The 13,030-nt window shown below is 53.3% G+C and overlaps 2 protein-coding genes across 2 annotated transcripts in view; one reads left to right on the top strand and one right to left on the bottom strand.

The window, feature by feature from the left end:
- The window catches only part of MMS22L (MMS22 like, DNA repair protein), a 126,843-nt gene extending 118,422 nt beyond the window's left edge, over positions 1 to 8,421 (top strand). The window contains exon 27 of the mRNA XM_032976713.2: positions 5,507 to 8,421. Within this exon, the coding sequence (XP_032832604.2) occupies positions 5,507 to 5,597 (91 nt within the window). The 3' untranslated portion in view covers positions 5,598 to 8,421. The remainder of the gene's footprint in view (positions 1 to 5,506) is intronic.
- Positions 8,422 to 9,945: 1,524 nt separating this feature from the next.
- The window catches only part of KLHL32 (kelch like family member 32), a 45,150-nt gene continuing 42,065 nt past the window's right edge, over positions 9,946 to 13,030 (bottom strand). The window contains exons 13-14 of the mRNA XM_076053256.1: positions 11,055 to 11,149; positions 9,946 to 10,191 (exon numbers count right to left, since the gene is read on the bottom strand). Coding sequence (XP_075909371.1) covers positions 10,042 to 10,191; positions 11,055 to 11,149 — 245 coding nt within the window. The 3' untranslated portion in view covers positions 9,946 to 10,041. The remainder of the gene's footprint in view (positions 10,192 to 11,054; positions 11,150 to 13,030) is intronic.

Raw genomic sequence — 13,030 nt, 5'->3', positions numbered from 1 at the left:
CCACGTCAGCAGTATCAGTCAAAGCATAATCTGCAGCAGCATCGTCATCAGCAGTAAGCATCAGTAGAGTTGTAATGCCAAGCAGCAGCATCAACGTCAGGAGGATGTTGCTTAGGGGTAATCTGCACCAGCAGCATCATCGTCATCAGCAGCATCATTGGCAGTATCGGCATCCATGTCACCGCGACGCGAACACAAAGACACACTCGCACAGATGCATAGACACAAAACACACGTGAACATACACAAAGACACACACATGCACACACAGACTCTAACTCGCATACACATAGACACACTCGCACAGATGCATAGACACAAAACACACGTGAACATACACAAAGACACACACATGCACACACAGACTCTAACTCGCATACACATAGACACACAAAGACACACTCGCACAGATGCATAGACACAAAACACACGTGAACATACACAAAGACACACACATGCACACACAGACTCTAACTCGCATACACAAAGACACACTCGCACAGATGCATAGACACAAACACACGTGAACATACACAAAGACACACACATGCACACACAGACTCTAACTCGCATACACATAGACACACAAAGACACACTCGCACAGATGCATAGACACAAACACACGTGAACATACACAAAGACACACACAAGCCAACACAAACAGACATGCAACTACAGACTCCCTCATGCACGCACACATCTCCCGCACAGCCTGAATAGACTGTTGGGGCGAGTGCTGTTAGTGACCACCCTATGAAGGCCGGCACGGCAAACGAGGGGCTGGGTGGCCAACACCACGCCCGGCCGCCCTTTGTCTCCCCAGTTAAAATATTTACACATCACATAAGGTACTCATTTGAGGCTGAGTTGACCTCGGGGAGACGGCACCAGTTCAGATAATCGTCACTGGTGTTGGCCGTGAGCCGGAATCGAACTCGGGCCGCTGCGCTACCGCTCCCCACACGTGCAAAAGTGCAAACGCACACGAAGATAGATACACACACACACACGCGCGTGCTAACGCGCGCACGCACATACACACAAGACCGCCTCTCTTTAACGACCGCCGATTCACAAAGATGCTCGCTGAACATTATCCTTCTCTCAAGACGATCTCCTATCTCTCTGCGGCGGTCACCCCCGTAACCCCCTCCCCCCACGTCTTCCCACGTCTCGCTGCCGCACACAACGTGCGGATTGTGTGCGGCGGCGGCGGCGGCGGCAGCGGCACGTAGGCACGTCGCCCTCGGTGGGAGAGGCCATGGGGGGGGGGGGCAGGCGGACGAGAGGAGGTCGCGCGGGCGACCTCACCTGTCCGTCCGTCCGTGCGTTTGCGCGTCTCCGTCTCCCGCCGCGCCACGACCCCCTTGGTGGCCATTGTGTTGCGTGTGCTTGTCGAGATGCGAGCGAGCGATAGAGCAAGCGAGGGTGGCTTTTAGTCTGGGGACGTGAGATCTGGGGCTAGGCGGGTGTACGGGTGGGTCAATTAGGGGTGCGCGTTGTGTGTCTGTCTTTGTGTCCGGGGGGAACGGTGGCGACGCGGTCAGCGCCGCTGCGCTAAGAACCCGGCAGACCGATGTCGATTCCCACTCACGGCCAACACCGGTGGCCGATTACCTAAAACCGTTCCTGGGTCTCCCCTAGGTCGACTCAGCCTCAAATGAGTACCTCGTGCAAAGTGTAAACAACGCTACTGGTGAGACAAAGGAGGTCGGGCGTGGTGCTGGCCACCCACCCCCTCGTGTGCAGTGCCAGCCTTCATAGGTGCTGCTACTCGCTAACAGCACTTTGCCCCAACAGTCTGTAAAATGTTGTGGATTTCATACTCTTTGGTTCTTTCGGTAAAGTCACGTAGGTAGAAAAATAAATAATGTAAATGTTGTGGATTTGCACGTTCTGTTTACGTGCCACAACCTTTACTAATTGGCTGTGTCGGGTGGTGGCGGGCTTAACGACACATTTACATTCACGCGGTCTAACCCACAAAACTTACTTTATGGAGTCTGTAAAAGACTATACGGGGGATATTTGTCACGTGTGTGTGTGACTATGTGTGTGTGTGTGGGGAGCGGTCGTGTAGCGGTTAGCACGCTAAGCTACGAACTTGGCCACCCAAGTTCGATTGCCGCTCACAGCCAACACCAGTGACGATTACCTGAAACCGGTCCTGGACCTCCCCTAGGTCGACTCGGCCTTAAAGGAGTACCCGGTGCGGTGTGTAAACATCGGCATTGGGGAGACAAAGGCGACCGGGCGTGGTGCTGCCACCCCCCCCCCACCCCCTCGTGTGCCGTGCCCACCCACCCACGCTCACGGAGAAGCCCGCCCGTCCATATTTTTTAACTTTCTCATTTTTTTTTTATTCTCCCTCGCCTGGTCCCCCGAAATCTGATCCTGTGTGGGAGGGGGGGGTCCCTTTTTTAGTTTGCTGCCATTTTTTTTGTTCACCCCCCCCCCCCCGCCTCCACCCCCCGAGTGTTTAAGAATCGATGTCTGTGTCCGTCGCTCTCTGCCGGAGAGCGAGAGTGATCCCTTCCGTCAAGACACTCAATGGGGAATGATAGTGAGCAGGGCACTCGGGAAGGGATGAGTGCAGTGGTTTTCAAGAGAGCCTCAAGACATGAGCCTCCTCCACCTCATTGTGAGTCTTTCTCTCTCTCTCTCGAGAAAGAGAGAAAGAGAGAGGCGGTGGGAGACGGGTCATTTGAGAAATTGGTTAATGTCGGTGTCACGTTGCGGCAGGTAATGCCCCCCTGTCTGTCCTTATCGCACTTGTATCAGCCCAGTGTCCGTGTGTTGTCTGTGGGCGGGGTGGGGTGATTGTGGGTGCGTCGGTGGGTGGGCGAGTGACTGAGTGGGTGGGTGGGTATCTGAGTGAGTGGATAGGTTCATGAGTGAGTGGATGGGTTTTGGGGGAGAGTAGGTGAGTTGTTGGGTACTCATGAGTGAGTTGCTAGGTGAGTAAGTGGATGGGTCCGTGAGTTAGTGGATGGGTCCGTGAGTTAGTGTACAGTAAGGGAAAAAAGTATTTGATCCCCAGCTGATTTTGTACGTTTGCCCACTGACGAAGAAATGATCAGTCTATAATTTTAATGGTAGGTTTATTTGAACAGTGAGAGACAGAATAACAACAACATCCAGAAAAACGCATGTCAAAAATGTTATAAATTGATTTGCATTTTAATGAGGGAAATAAGTATTTGACCCCTCTCCAAAACATGACTTAGTACTTGGTGGCAAAACCCTTGTTGGCAATCACAGAGGTCAGACGTTTCTTGTAGTTGGCCACCAGGTTTGCACACATCTCAGGAGGGATTTTGTCCCACTCCTCTTTGCAGATCTTCTCCAAGTCATTAAGGTTTCGAGGCTGACGTTTGGCAACTCGAACCTTCAGCTCCCTCCACAGATTTTCTATGGGATTAAGGTCTAGAGACTGGCTAGGCCACTCCAGGACCTTAATGTGCTTCTTTTTGAGCCACTCCTTTGTTGCCTTGGCCGTGTGTTTTGGGTCTTTGTCATGCTGGAATACCCATCTACGACCCATTTTCAATGCCCTGGCTGAAGGAAGGAAGTTCTCACCCAAGATTTGACGGTACATGGCCCCGTCCATCGTCCCTTTGATGCGGTGAAGTTGTCCTGTCCCCTTAGCAGAAAAATACCCCCAAAACATGTTTCCACCTCCATGTTTGACGGTGGGGATGGTGTTCTTGGGGTCATAGGCAGCATTCCTCCTCCTCCAAACACGGCGAGTTGATGCCAAAGAGCTCCATTTTGGTCTCATCTGACCACAACACTTTCACCCAGTTGTCCTCTGAATCATTCAGATGTTCATTGGCAAACTTCAGACGGGCATGTATGTGCTTTCTTGAGCAGGGGGACCTTGCGGGCGTTGCAGGATTTCAGTCCTTCACGGCGTAGTGTGTTACCAATTGTTTTCTTGGTGAATATGGTCCCAGCTGCCTTGAGATCATTGACAAGATCCTCCCGTGTAGTTCTGGGCTGATTCCTCACCGTTATGATCATTGCAACTCCACGAGGTGAGATCTTGCATGGAGCCCCATGCCGAGGGAGATTGACAGTTCTTTTATGTTTCTTCCATTTGCGAATAATCGCACCAACTGTTGTCACCTTCTCACCAAGCTGCTTGGCAATGGTCTTGTAGCCCATTCCAGCCATGTGTAGGTCTGCAATCTTGTCCCTGACATCCTTGGAGTGCTCTTTGGTCTTGGCCATGGTGGAAAGTTTGGAATCTGATTGATTGCTTCTGTGGACAGGTGCCTTTTATACAGGTAACAAGCTGAGATTAGGAGCACTCCCTTTAAGAGTGTGCTCCTAATCTCAGCTCGTTACCTGTATAAAAGACACCTGGGAGCCAGAAATCTTTCTGAGAGGGGGTCAAATGCTTATTTCCCTCATTAAAATGCAAATCAATTTATAACATTTTTGATATGCGTTTTTCTGGATTTTGTTGTTGTTATTTTGTCTCTCACTGTTCAAATAAACCTACCATTAAAATTATAGACTGAACATTTCTTTGTCAGTGGGCAAACGTAAAAAAACTGCAGGGGATCAAATACTTTTTTCCCTCACTGTATAGGTTCATGAGTGAGTGGATAGCTGAGTGGATGGGTCTGTGGGGGAGAGTAGGTGACTGGTTGGGTACTCATGAGTGAGTTGCTAGGTGAGTAAGTGGATGGGTCTGTGAGTTAGTGGATGAGTCCGTGAGTTAGTGTACAGTAAGGGAAAAAAGTATTTGGTACTCTTGAGTGAGTTGGTCGGTGAGTTACTGGATGACTCTATGAGTTGATGGGTATCTGAGTGAGTGGATAGGTTCATGAGTGAGTGGATAGCTGAGTGGATGGGTCTGTGGGGGAGAGGAGGTGAGTGCATGGGTAACTCTTGAGTAAGTTGGTAGGTGAGTGAGTGGATGGGTCCGTGAGTTAGTGGATGAGTCTGTGTACACGAATGAATTGATGAATGGGTGGTTTCGTGGTTAGCGGCACGGCACTCAGAGCCCGGCGACCTGAGTTTGTTGCCAGCTTACAGTCAATAACTGGCGAATATTTGAACTGGTCCTGGGCCACCGCTAGATCGACTCAGCCTTCAATGAATACCCAGTGCGGTGTGTGTAAACATCACCATTGGAGGAGACAAAGGCGCACCCCAGGCATTGGTGGTGGCTACTCACCCCCTCGTGTGCCCGTACCAGCCCTCATCGGTGCTACTCGCTACCTGCACTTGCCCCAACAGCCTGTTGAATGTTACCTGGGAGATCTTTGTCTTGTGTGTCCGTTCACGTCAATCGCCTATCCGCCAGTTTATCTCGGCCATCTCGGTCGGTCAACTCGCCACACTGGGTCTGTCCAGTGACCTCCCTGCATCCTGCACTCGACGTGTCGGCCTCAGGGTGTACCCAGCCTGGTACAAGTGTCGTCTCCGTCGCGTACTCACACTCACACCTATATATAATGACGTGTGTGTGTTCGTGGGCGCGTGTCTTCACAGGCAAGCCTATTCCACTCTCCTCTCCTCGCTGGGAGAAGTCGATCCGGATGATGACATCACAAATCTTAACTCTCAGGACTCGACCAACTGAGGCACTTCGCCTCCTCCCCACCAAACAAAGTTACACTATAAACTGTTTTATAGTTTAAACGATAAACAATGTTTGTATTCACCAGGTAACAGCCCACATAGCTCCTTTTTAGAAGCGTCCAACCGGGCCACAACAAACGATAGCTCAGTATGCGGACATTTATAGCAGGAGCCAAATACTCTTCTACGTGTGACGTCGATTACAAATGTGGTTGAGGTGAGGGGGAAACCAGGAGGACCCGGAGAAAAAAAATCTACGCGACAACGGAGAGAGAGAGACACGCAAACTCCAAATATACAGCAGCAGGCGTCAGGGTCAAGTTGGACCCCACGACCTCCTGTACACCAGGCGAGGTAGTTAACATCTCCTAGTCACCGTGATGATGATGATGATGAGAGAGAGACACGCAAACTCCACATATACAGCAGCAGGCGTCAGGGTGGGGATTGAACGCACGACCTCCTGTACACCAGGCGAGGTAGTTAACATCTCCTAGCCACCGTGATGATGATGAGAGAGAGAGAGAGACACGCAAACTCCAAATATACAGCAGCAGGCGTCAGGGTGGGGATTGAACCCACGACCTCCTGTACACCAGGCGAGGTAGTTAACATCTCCTAGCCACCGTGATGATGATGATGATGAGAGAGAGAGAGACACGCAAACACCAAATATACAGCAGCAGGCGTCAGGGTGGGGATTGAACGCACGACCTCCTGTACACCAAGCGAGGTAGTTAACATCTCTTAGCCACCGTGATGATGATGAGAGAGAGACACGCAAACTCCAAATATACAGCAGCAGGCGTCAGGGTCGGGATGAAACCCACGAACCTCCTGTATACCAGGCGAGGTAGTTAACATCTCTCCACCGCTCGGGCTGGGTGATGCCCAGTGGTGACACCCCCGCGTGCCTCGCAGCAAGAAGGGCCTCGGTTCAATTCCCAAATCGAGTTCTGCATTTATTCCCCTGTTGTGCAGCGGGTTTCCCTCCGGGTTCTCCGATTTCACCACATAGCTAACTGCAACAAAGAACAACAAGCACACGCGCGATGTGAGTCACCGCTGTTGGCCAAACAACATCCCCGACGCTGCATCCCACGCAGAATGGGAATATTTATTTACACCGGAGGAGTCTGAAGAGCTCATGAGCAGCCCTTTTTGCGCGATACTGCCGATGTCAAGTCGGGGCAGATTGCACAGCGGCGGCGGCGAAAAACTTGGCAGGAACCTCCTGAAGAGCAGTCTTGAGGCTCGGATGGAGGCTTTCCTGGGTTAACGTTACCAATACAATAACGGCAACAACGCCTTTATTGGAGCAATTCCCGTGGATTGCTCGTTCCGACGCGGGCCGATGCGTTCCTGAACAGTTCCCCCGACAAGCGAAAACGGTTTCCCCGTAACTAATGCGACGACGGCGACGAGAGTTTGTCGAGATGCGACGTTGCTGCTGCTGCTACTCCTCCTCCTGCCACCACTGCGCACGCCACACACACACACACGGCGCACGTTCCACGTCATCGCGGTGAATGGTACGCGCTATAACTGTGAGCGCCGTTCCCCGCGTCGTTGTGCGAAAAGTGCGCCCGAGCGCAAAGAAGCCGCCTCGTCCATCGCGATTAAACGCCCCGCGGTGAGGTGCCGCAGCTCGGGGTTGGCCCTCGGAGTCGGAGAGGCCACCCGGGCGGTTTCAGCGGTCGGAGTCCGTTCCTCGCTGCGACCGTCACCCACGCGGGGCTGGTGACCCCGCGTGGGTGACGGTGGAACTGCAAGCGGCTCGGCGTCCCGCGCTTAGATCTTCCACTTCGGGGTATTTGTTGTTGTCGTCGTCGTGGTCGTTGAAGGGAGGATGCGCACGATGGCAACGTACGTGCAACGCGCAACGTCTTTCTCACCGTACGTGGCCAGACCCCCGGTGCTCACCGGAGGCTAAGGGTTCCAGGAAACGAGGCTGTGCCAACGGGGAGAGGCTTCGCCCACCCATTCTTGGGACAGTTAAGGGACAACGAGAACGCCTTTGCCGTTCCTAGGCGTTGGGGAGGCGTCGTAGCGGCACCACCACCACCACCGTCGTCGTTTTTCGAAGACGTCGCCACTCACCGCGGAGAACCGTGGCGGCGCGACCGCCGCCAATCTACGACAGCCGGCGCCAAAACGGTGCCACGCGCTGCCCTTCCGGCGGGGCACCGGTGGGAGCCTCGGTGTGCCCTGCCCAATGCATAATTTAAAAAAAATATATATATTTTCTTCTGGCTTCCGTTACGATGGCGCGTGCGCGTCGTACGCCGTCGGCACGGAATCGGAAGAAAAAGCGATGACCGTTTCGCCGAATACCGCCTTGGTCTCGCTGAAAGTACGATGGGGGATCTCGGGAATCCAAGGAATCGCTTACTCATTCCCCCCCCCTCTACCCCGGCCATAGGAATGTGGAATTTCCACCACGGGTCTCGCGGGGCTACCAGGGGAAGATGAAAAGCACCGCCCAACGCTGATGTAATAAGTCGAGCAAAAACCGTTCTTCACCAAGATCTTTTATTAATAACTTACAGCCCTTTGGGGAGTTGCTTTGACCGTATTCCACCACGCGCTGGTCAGTGGTTTGGTGCATTGGGGGGGGGGGGGGGGGTCCGTCACCACGTCCGACGTTTCGCGGCGCATGCGTGTCTCCGGCGTGGGGGGGAGCTTGTTCCATCGAGTACTGAAAAGGATTCGAGTAGAACGGAGTTCAGAGTACCCGAGGAAAGGGCGCGCGCTGCGAAACGTCGAGGAACGGGCGACGGACAAACGCGCCCGCGGCCCGACTAACGAAAACGCGCACAGGGGGGGGTACGGGGGGGGGTACGGGGGGGGGTTGGTACGGGGGGGGGGGGTGGGGGTGGGGGGGTTACGAGTAGCAGCAATAACGGCGGCAGCAGCTGCAGCGTAAATATTTTTTTGTCCGGCTTTTCAGCGTACGCAAAACGTAAACCGACATCACCAGCAGCAGCACCACCACACGAAACGACAATGGCACGGATGATGAACTCGGGCAACGATGCGTTTTGGTTTGTTGCGTCGTCGGCGGGGGGGGGGGGGGGGGGTGGGGAGGGGGTTGTGGACGTCACCACGCACGGCCACCGCTGCCGCCGCCGCCGCCTTAGTGCCGTTCGCAGTCCCAGCAACAGCCCAGAGAGATCTGTGACCCCCCCCACCACCATCACCATCATCATCACGCCGTCGCACTCGCGATGCAGACTCCCGCGACTCGTTGCGTGAAAATGAGGAAGCGGGTTTTTTCCGTCGATGTCAACCCCCTGTCGGTGCCCTACCTTACCGCAGACACAATTCGGACCGTATTGGTCACAACCCCGTGGCCACGTTGTGGATCTCAACGGTGGACCGACAAAGTCGCCATCACAAGGGAGGAAACAAACGGAGCGAGGACAAATGTTTAGCGCCGCATTGAAACGGCTGTACACGCCGTATGGGACCTGAACAACTCAATTTCCCCCGTGCAAAAGTACGGGGTAAACCGTATGGGTTGACAGCTGTGGATTTCTGTGGGGGTCCTCTGTGGGGGGTCTCCATACCTGTCACAACCCCCGATCAGTGCCCTTCCTTACTGGAGACCGTATTGGACACCCCGTGCCCCTACAAAGTCCCATCACAAGGGGAAAAACACAGACAAACAGACATTATGTTTTTTTCGCCCGTATTTAAACGGCTGTATGCCATATGGGACCTGAACACGCAATTTCCCTGTACAAGAATACAGGGTAAACCGTACCGCGTTGACAGCTGTGGATTTCCACTTGACCCAAGTTAATGTTTTTATTTATTTCAATTGGACGCGTATTATTTTCCCAGCCGCGTAAAGTTTTAACAAACGATGAAATGTATCTGCTGTTTTTTGTACTCAATGTAAACTTAATAAAAAATTACTTTCATATAGATTTTTTTTTATTATTTGGTCCCATTCTTACATGCGTGTGCGTCATCTCATCGTTGATGCTCGCTAACAGCACTTGCCCCAACGAGACTGTTAAGGCTATGAGAGGGGATCTTTGTGTGTCTCCGTGTGTCTCTGTGGGTCTGCATGTACCCGTGTGTATGAGAGATGGAGATTGCTTGTGTGTGTCTATAACGAATACCGGTATCTATGCGCACCGGTCAACGCCCCCCTCTACTGGTACCCGTGTCTTCCCCTGTGTCTCCCTCTGTGTCTCCCCCCTGTGTCTCCCCCTGTGTCTCCCCCTGTGTCTCCCCCTGTGTCTCCCCCCGTGTCTCCCCCCGTGTCTCCCCCCGTGTCTCCCTGTCTCCCCCTGTGTCTCCTTGTGTCTTCCCCCTGTGTTTCCCCCTGCCTCCCCCGTTTCTCTCCCTGCTCCCCCCCCCCCGTGTCTCCGCTGTGTCTCCCATGTTCCCCCGTGTCTCCCTCGTGTCTCCTCCAAGTCTCCCCCGTGTCTCTACTACCACAGGCTGTGGGGTTTGCAAGCGATGGGTCGGGGCAGGAAACAGGCGGAGACGCCATTGGAGGCGAAGGGCAGAGCGGGCCCAGTGAGAAGGCGCTCGCCGCCCAGCTCCCCCTGCTCCGCCCGTCCAGCAAACACGTCCAGGATCTGTGAGCGAGACGCACACGCAGACACGCACACACAGACACGCACACACAACAACAACAACCGCCATTCGCCAATGAGTGGCGGTGACGTCACCACGACGCTTGTGCCAGGCCACACACAGACACACAGACACGCACACGCGGATACTCACACGCAGACACATGCAGACACGCAGACACGCACACGCAGACACGCAGACACTCACACGCAGACACGCACACGCAGACACTCACGCAGACACTCACACGCAGACACGCACACGCAGACATGCACACGCCACACCGTCAACGCCGCACCATCAATGCCGACTCAAACCGCCTGTCTCTGTCTCTAACTCTGTCTTTGTCTCTAGCAGACAGAGACAGAGTTAGAGTCAGAGTTAGAGACAGAGTTAGAGACAGAGTTAGAGACGGAGACAGTTAGAGACAAAGACAGAGTTAGAGACAGAGTTATAGACAGAGTTAGAGACAGAGTTAGAGACGGAGACAGAGTTAGAGACAAAGACAGAGTCAGAGTTAGAGACAGAGTTAGAGACAGAGACAGAGTTAGAGACAGAGTTAGAGACAAAGACAGAGTTAGAGACAGAGTTAGAGACAGAGTTAGAGACAGAGTTAGAGAGAGAGTTAGAGACAGAGACAGAGTTAGAGACAGAGTTAGAGACAGAGTTAGAGACGGAGACAGAGTTAGAGACAGTTAGAGACAGAGTTAGAGACAGAGACAAAGACAGAGTTAGAGACAGAGTTAGAGACAGAGACAAAGACAGAGACAGAGTTAGAGACAGTCTCTGTCTTTGTCTCTAACTCTGTCTCTAACTCTGTTTCTATCTTTGTCTCTAACTCTGTCCCTAACCGTCTCTAACTCACCTGGACCGATGCGAGGGGCTCATTGATGAGAATGGAGTAGCCGCCGACCAGGTAGATTTTCCCAGCATGCACTGCAACTCCGGCTTCATTCTGACCTGCACCAGGGGGTCAACGACCAGGTTCAATTCCAGCTTCACAAAGACAAAGATCCCCCGTGCAGCCTTAACAAACAGACTGTAGGGGCAAGTGCCATTAGCGAGCAGCGCCTATGAAGGCCGGAGGGGGTGGGTGGCCAGGACCACGCCCCACCGCCTTTGTCTCCCCAGTAGCGATGTTTATACATGTCACCAGGTACTCGTTTGAGGCTGAGTCGACCTAGGGGAGGCCCAGGACCGGTTCAGATAATCGTCACCGGTGTTGGCCGTGAGCGAGAATCGAACTCGTGTCGCCGGGTTCATAGCGCAGCGCGCTAACCACTACACTATCGCACGCACGCATACACATACGCACGCACACGTACACACACGCACGCATACACGCACGCACGCATACACACGCACGCACGCATACACACGCACGCACGCATACACACGCACGCATACACGCATGCACGCACGCATACACACGCACGCACGGCCAATCACCCAGGCGCTGGCTTACATTGATACTTTGATTGCAGCCATTAATTAGAAATCAAAGGATTTGTTGAGCCACCGTGGTTGTCCTCCGGATAGACTCGCCACCCCCGTCAGAGGAATGCGGAATTTGGACTCTGCCTTTTGACGTGTCTTGACGTACAACGTAATTAGATTCCGTACAAAACATTTGAAAATGATCTGCACGTTTTTATTTTAGCGGGAAAGGATGCCACCGAGATGCTACGTAACAGTTTTTCAGAAGCGACCATCCTGGCTACCACAAATGAGAGCTCAACGGAGTGGCTTCTCATCACGTGGACATTTATAGCAGCAGCCAAAGACTCTAAAGGCGCGATGTCGATTCTAAATGTGGAAGGGAAAAACCGGAGGACCCTGGAGACAAATCCACGCGACCACGGAGAGAGACACGCAGACTCCAAATATACAGCAGCAGGCGTCAGGGTCGGGATGGAACCCACGACCTCCTGCATACCAGGCGAGGTAGTTAACATCTCCTAGCCACCGTGATGATGATGATGAGAGAGAGAGACACGCAAACTCCAAATATACAGCAGCAGGCGTCAGGGTCGGGATGGAACCCACGACCTCCTGTGTACCAGGCGAGGTAGTTAACATCTCCTAGCCACCATGATGATGATGAGAGAGAGACACGCAAACTCCAAATATACAGCAGCAGACGTCAGGGTCGGGATGGAACCCACGACCTCCTGTGTACCAGGCGAGGTAGTTAACATCTCCTAGCCACCATGATGATGATGAGAGAGAGACACGCAAACTCCAAATATACAGTAGCAGGCGTCAGGGTCAGGATCGAACCCACGACCTCCTGCACACCAGGTGAGGTCGTTAACATCCTGACAATAGGATGCACGTGATAAAAGTGACGGTCAGAGTCGAAATGTCACAAAAGTTACACCGCAAATAAACTCAACAATTGGCGACTCCACACAGCAGCAATCATCCCCCCCCCCCTACTGACAGGAGATCTTGGCAGGACCCTCGTGAATAAGAGCCTTGAGACTCGGTTGAAGGATTTCCTGGGCATAAATAAGAGCACTAACTAATTAAATAAAACTCACACAATTCCCGTATTCCCCAGGTCACAAGACGCTCCGGAAAGTGAGACGCGCAGACTCAAACTTGGACGGATCTGTGCACACCAAGGCAAAAGAACCACCGTGGAGCCTCTAAACGGACTGTCGGGGCAAGCGCCGTTAGCGAGCAGCACCTATGAAGGTCGGCACGGCGCACGAGGGGGTGGGTGGCCAGAACCACGCCCGGCCGCCTTTGTCTCCCCACCGCTAATGTTTGCGCACCGCATCAGGTACTCGTTTAAGGCTGAGTCGACCTAGGGGAGGCCCAAGACCAGTTCAAATA

This window comes from Petromyzon marinus, chromosome 60, assembly GCF_048934315.1.
Source record: "Petromyzon marinus isolate PM22_M1 ecotype Great Lakes invasive population chromosome 60, UKy_Petmar_22M1.pri1.0, whole genome shotgun sequence".
Classification (NCBI taxonomy): Eukaryota; Metazoa; Chordata; class Hyperoartia; order Petromyzontiformes; family Petromyzontidae; genus Petromyzon; species Petromyzon marinus.
The sequence above is the reverse complement of the archived record's forward strand: the minus strand, read 5'-3'. Positions and strand labels throughout refer to the sequence as shown.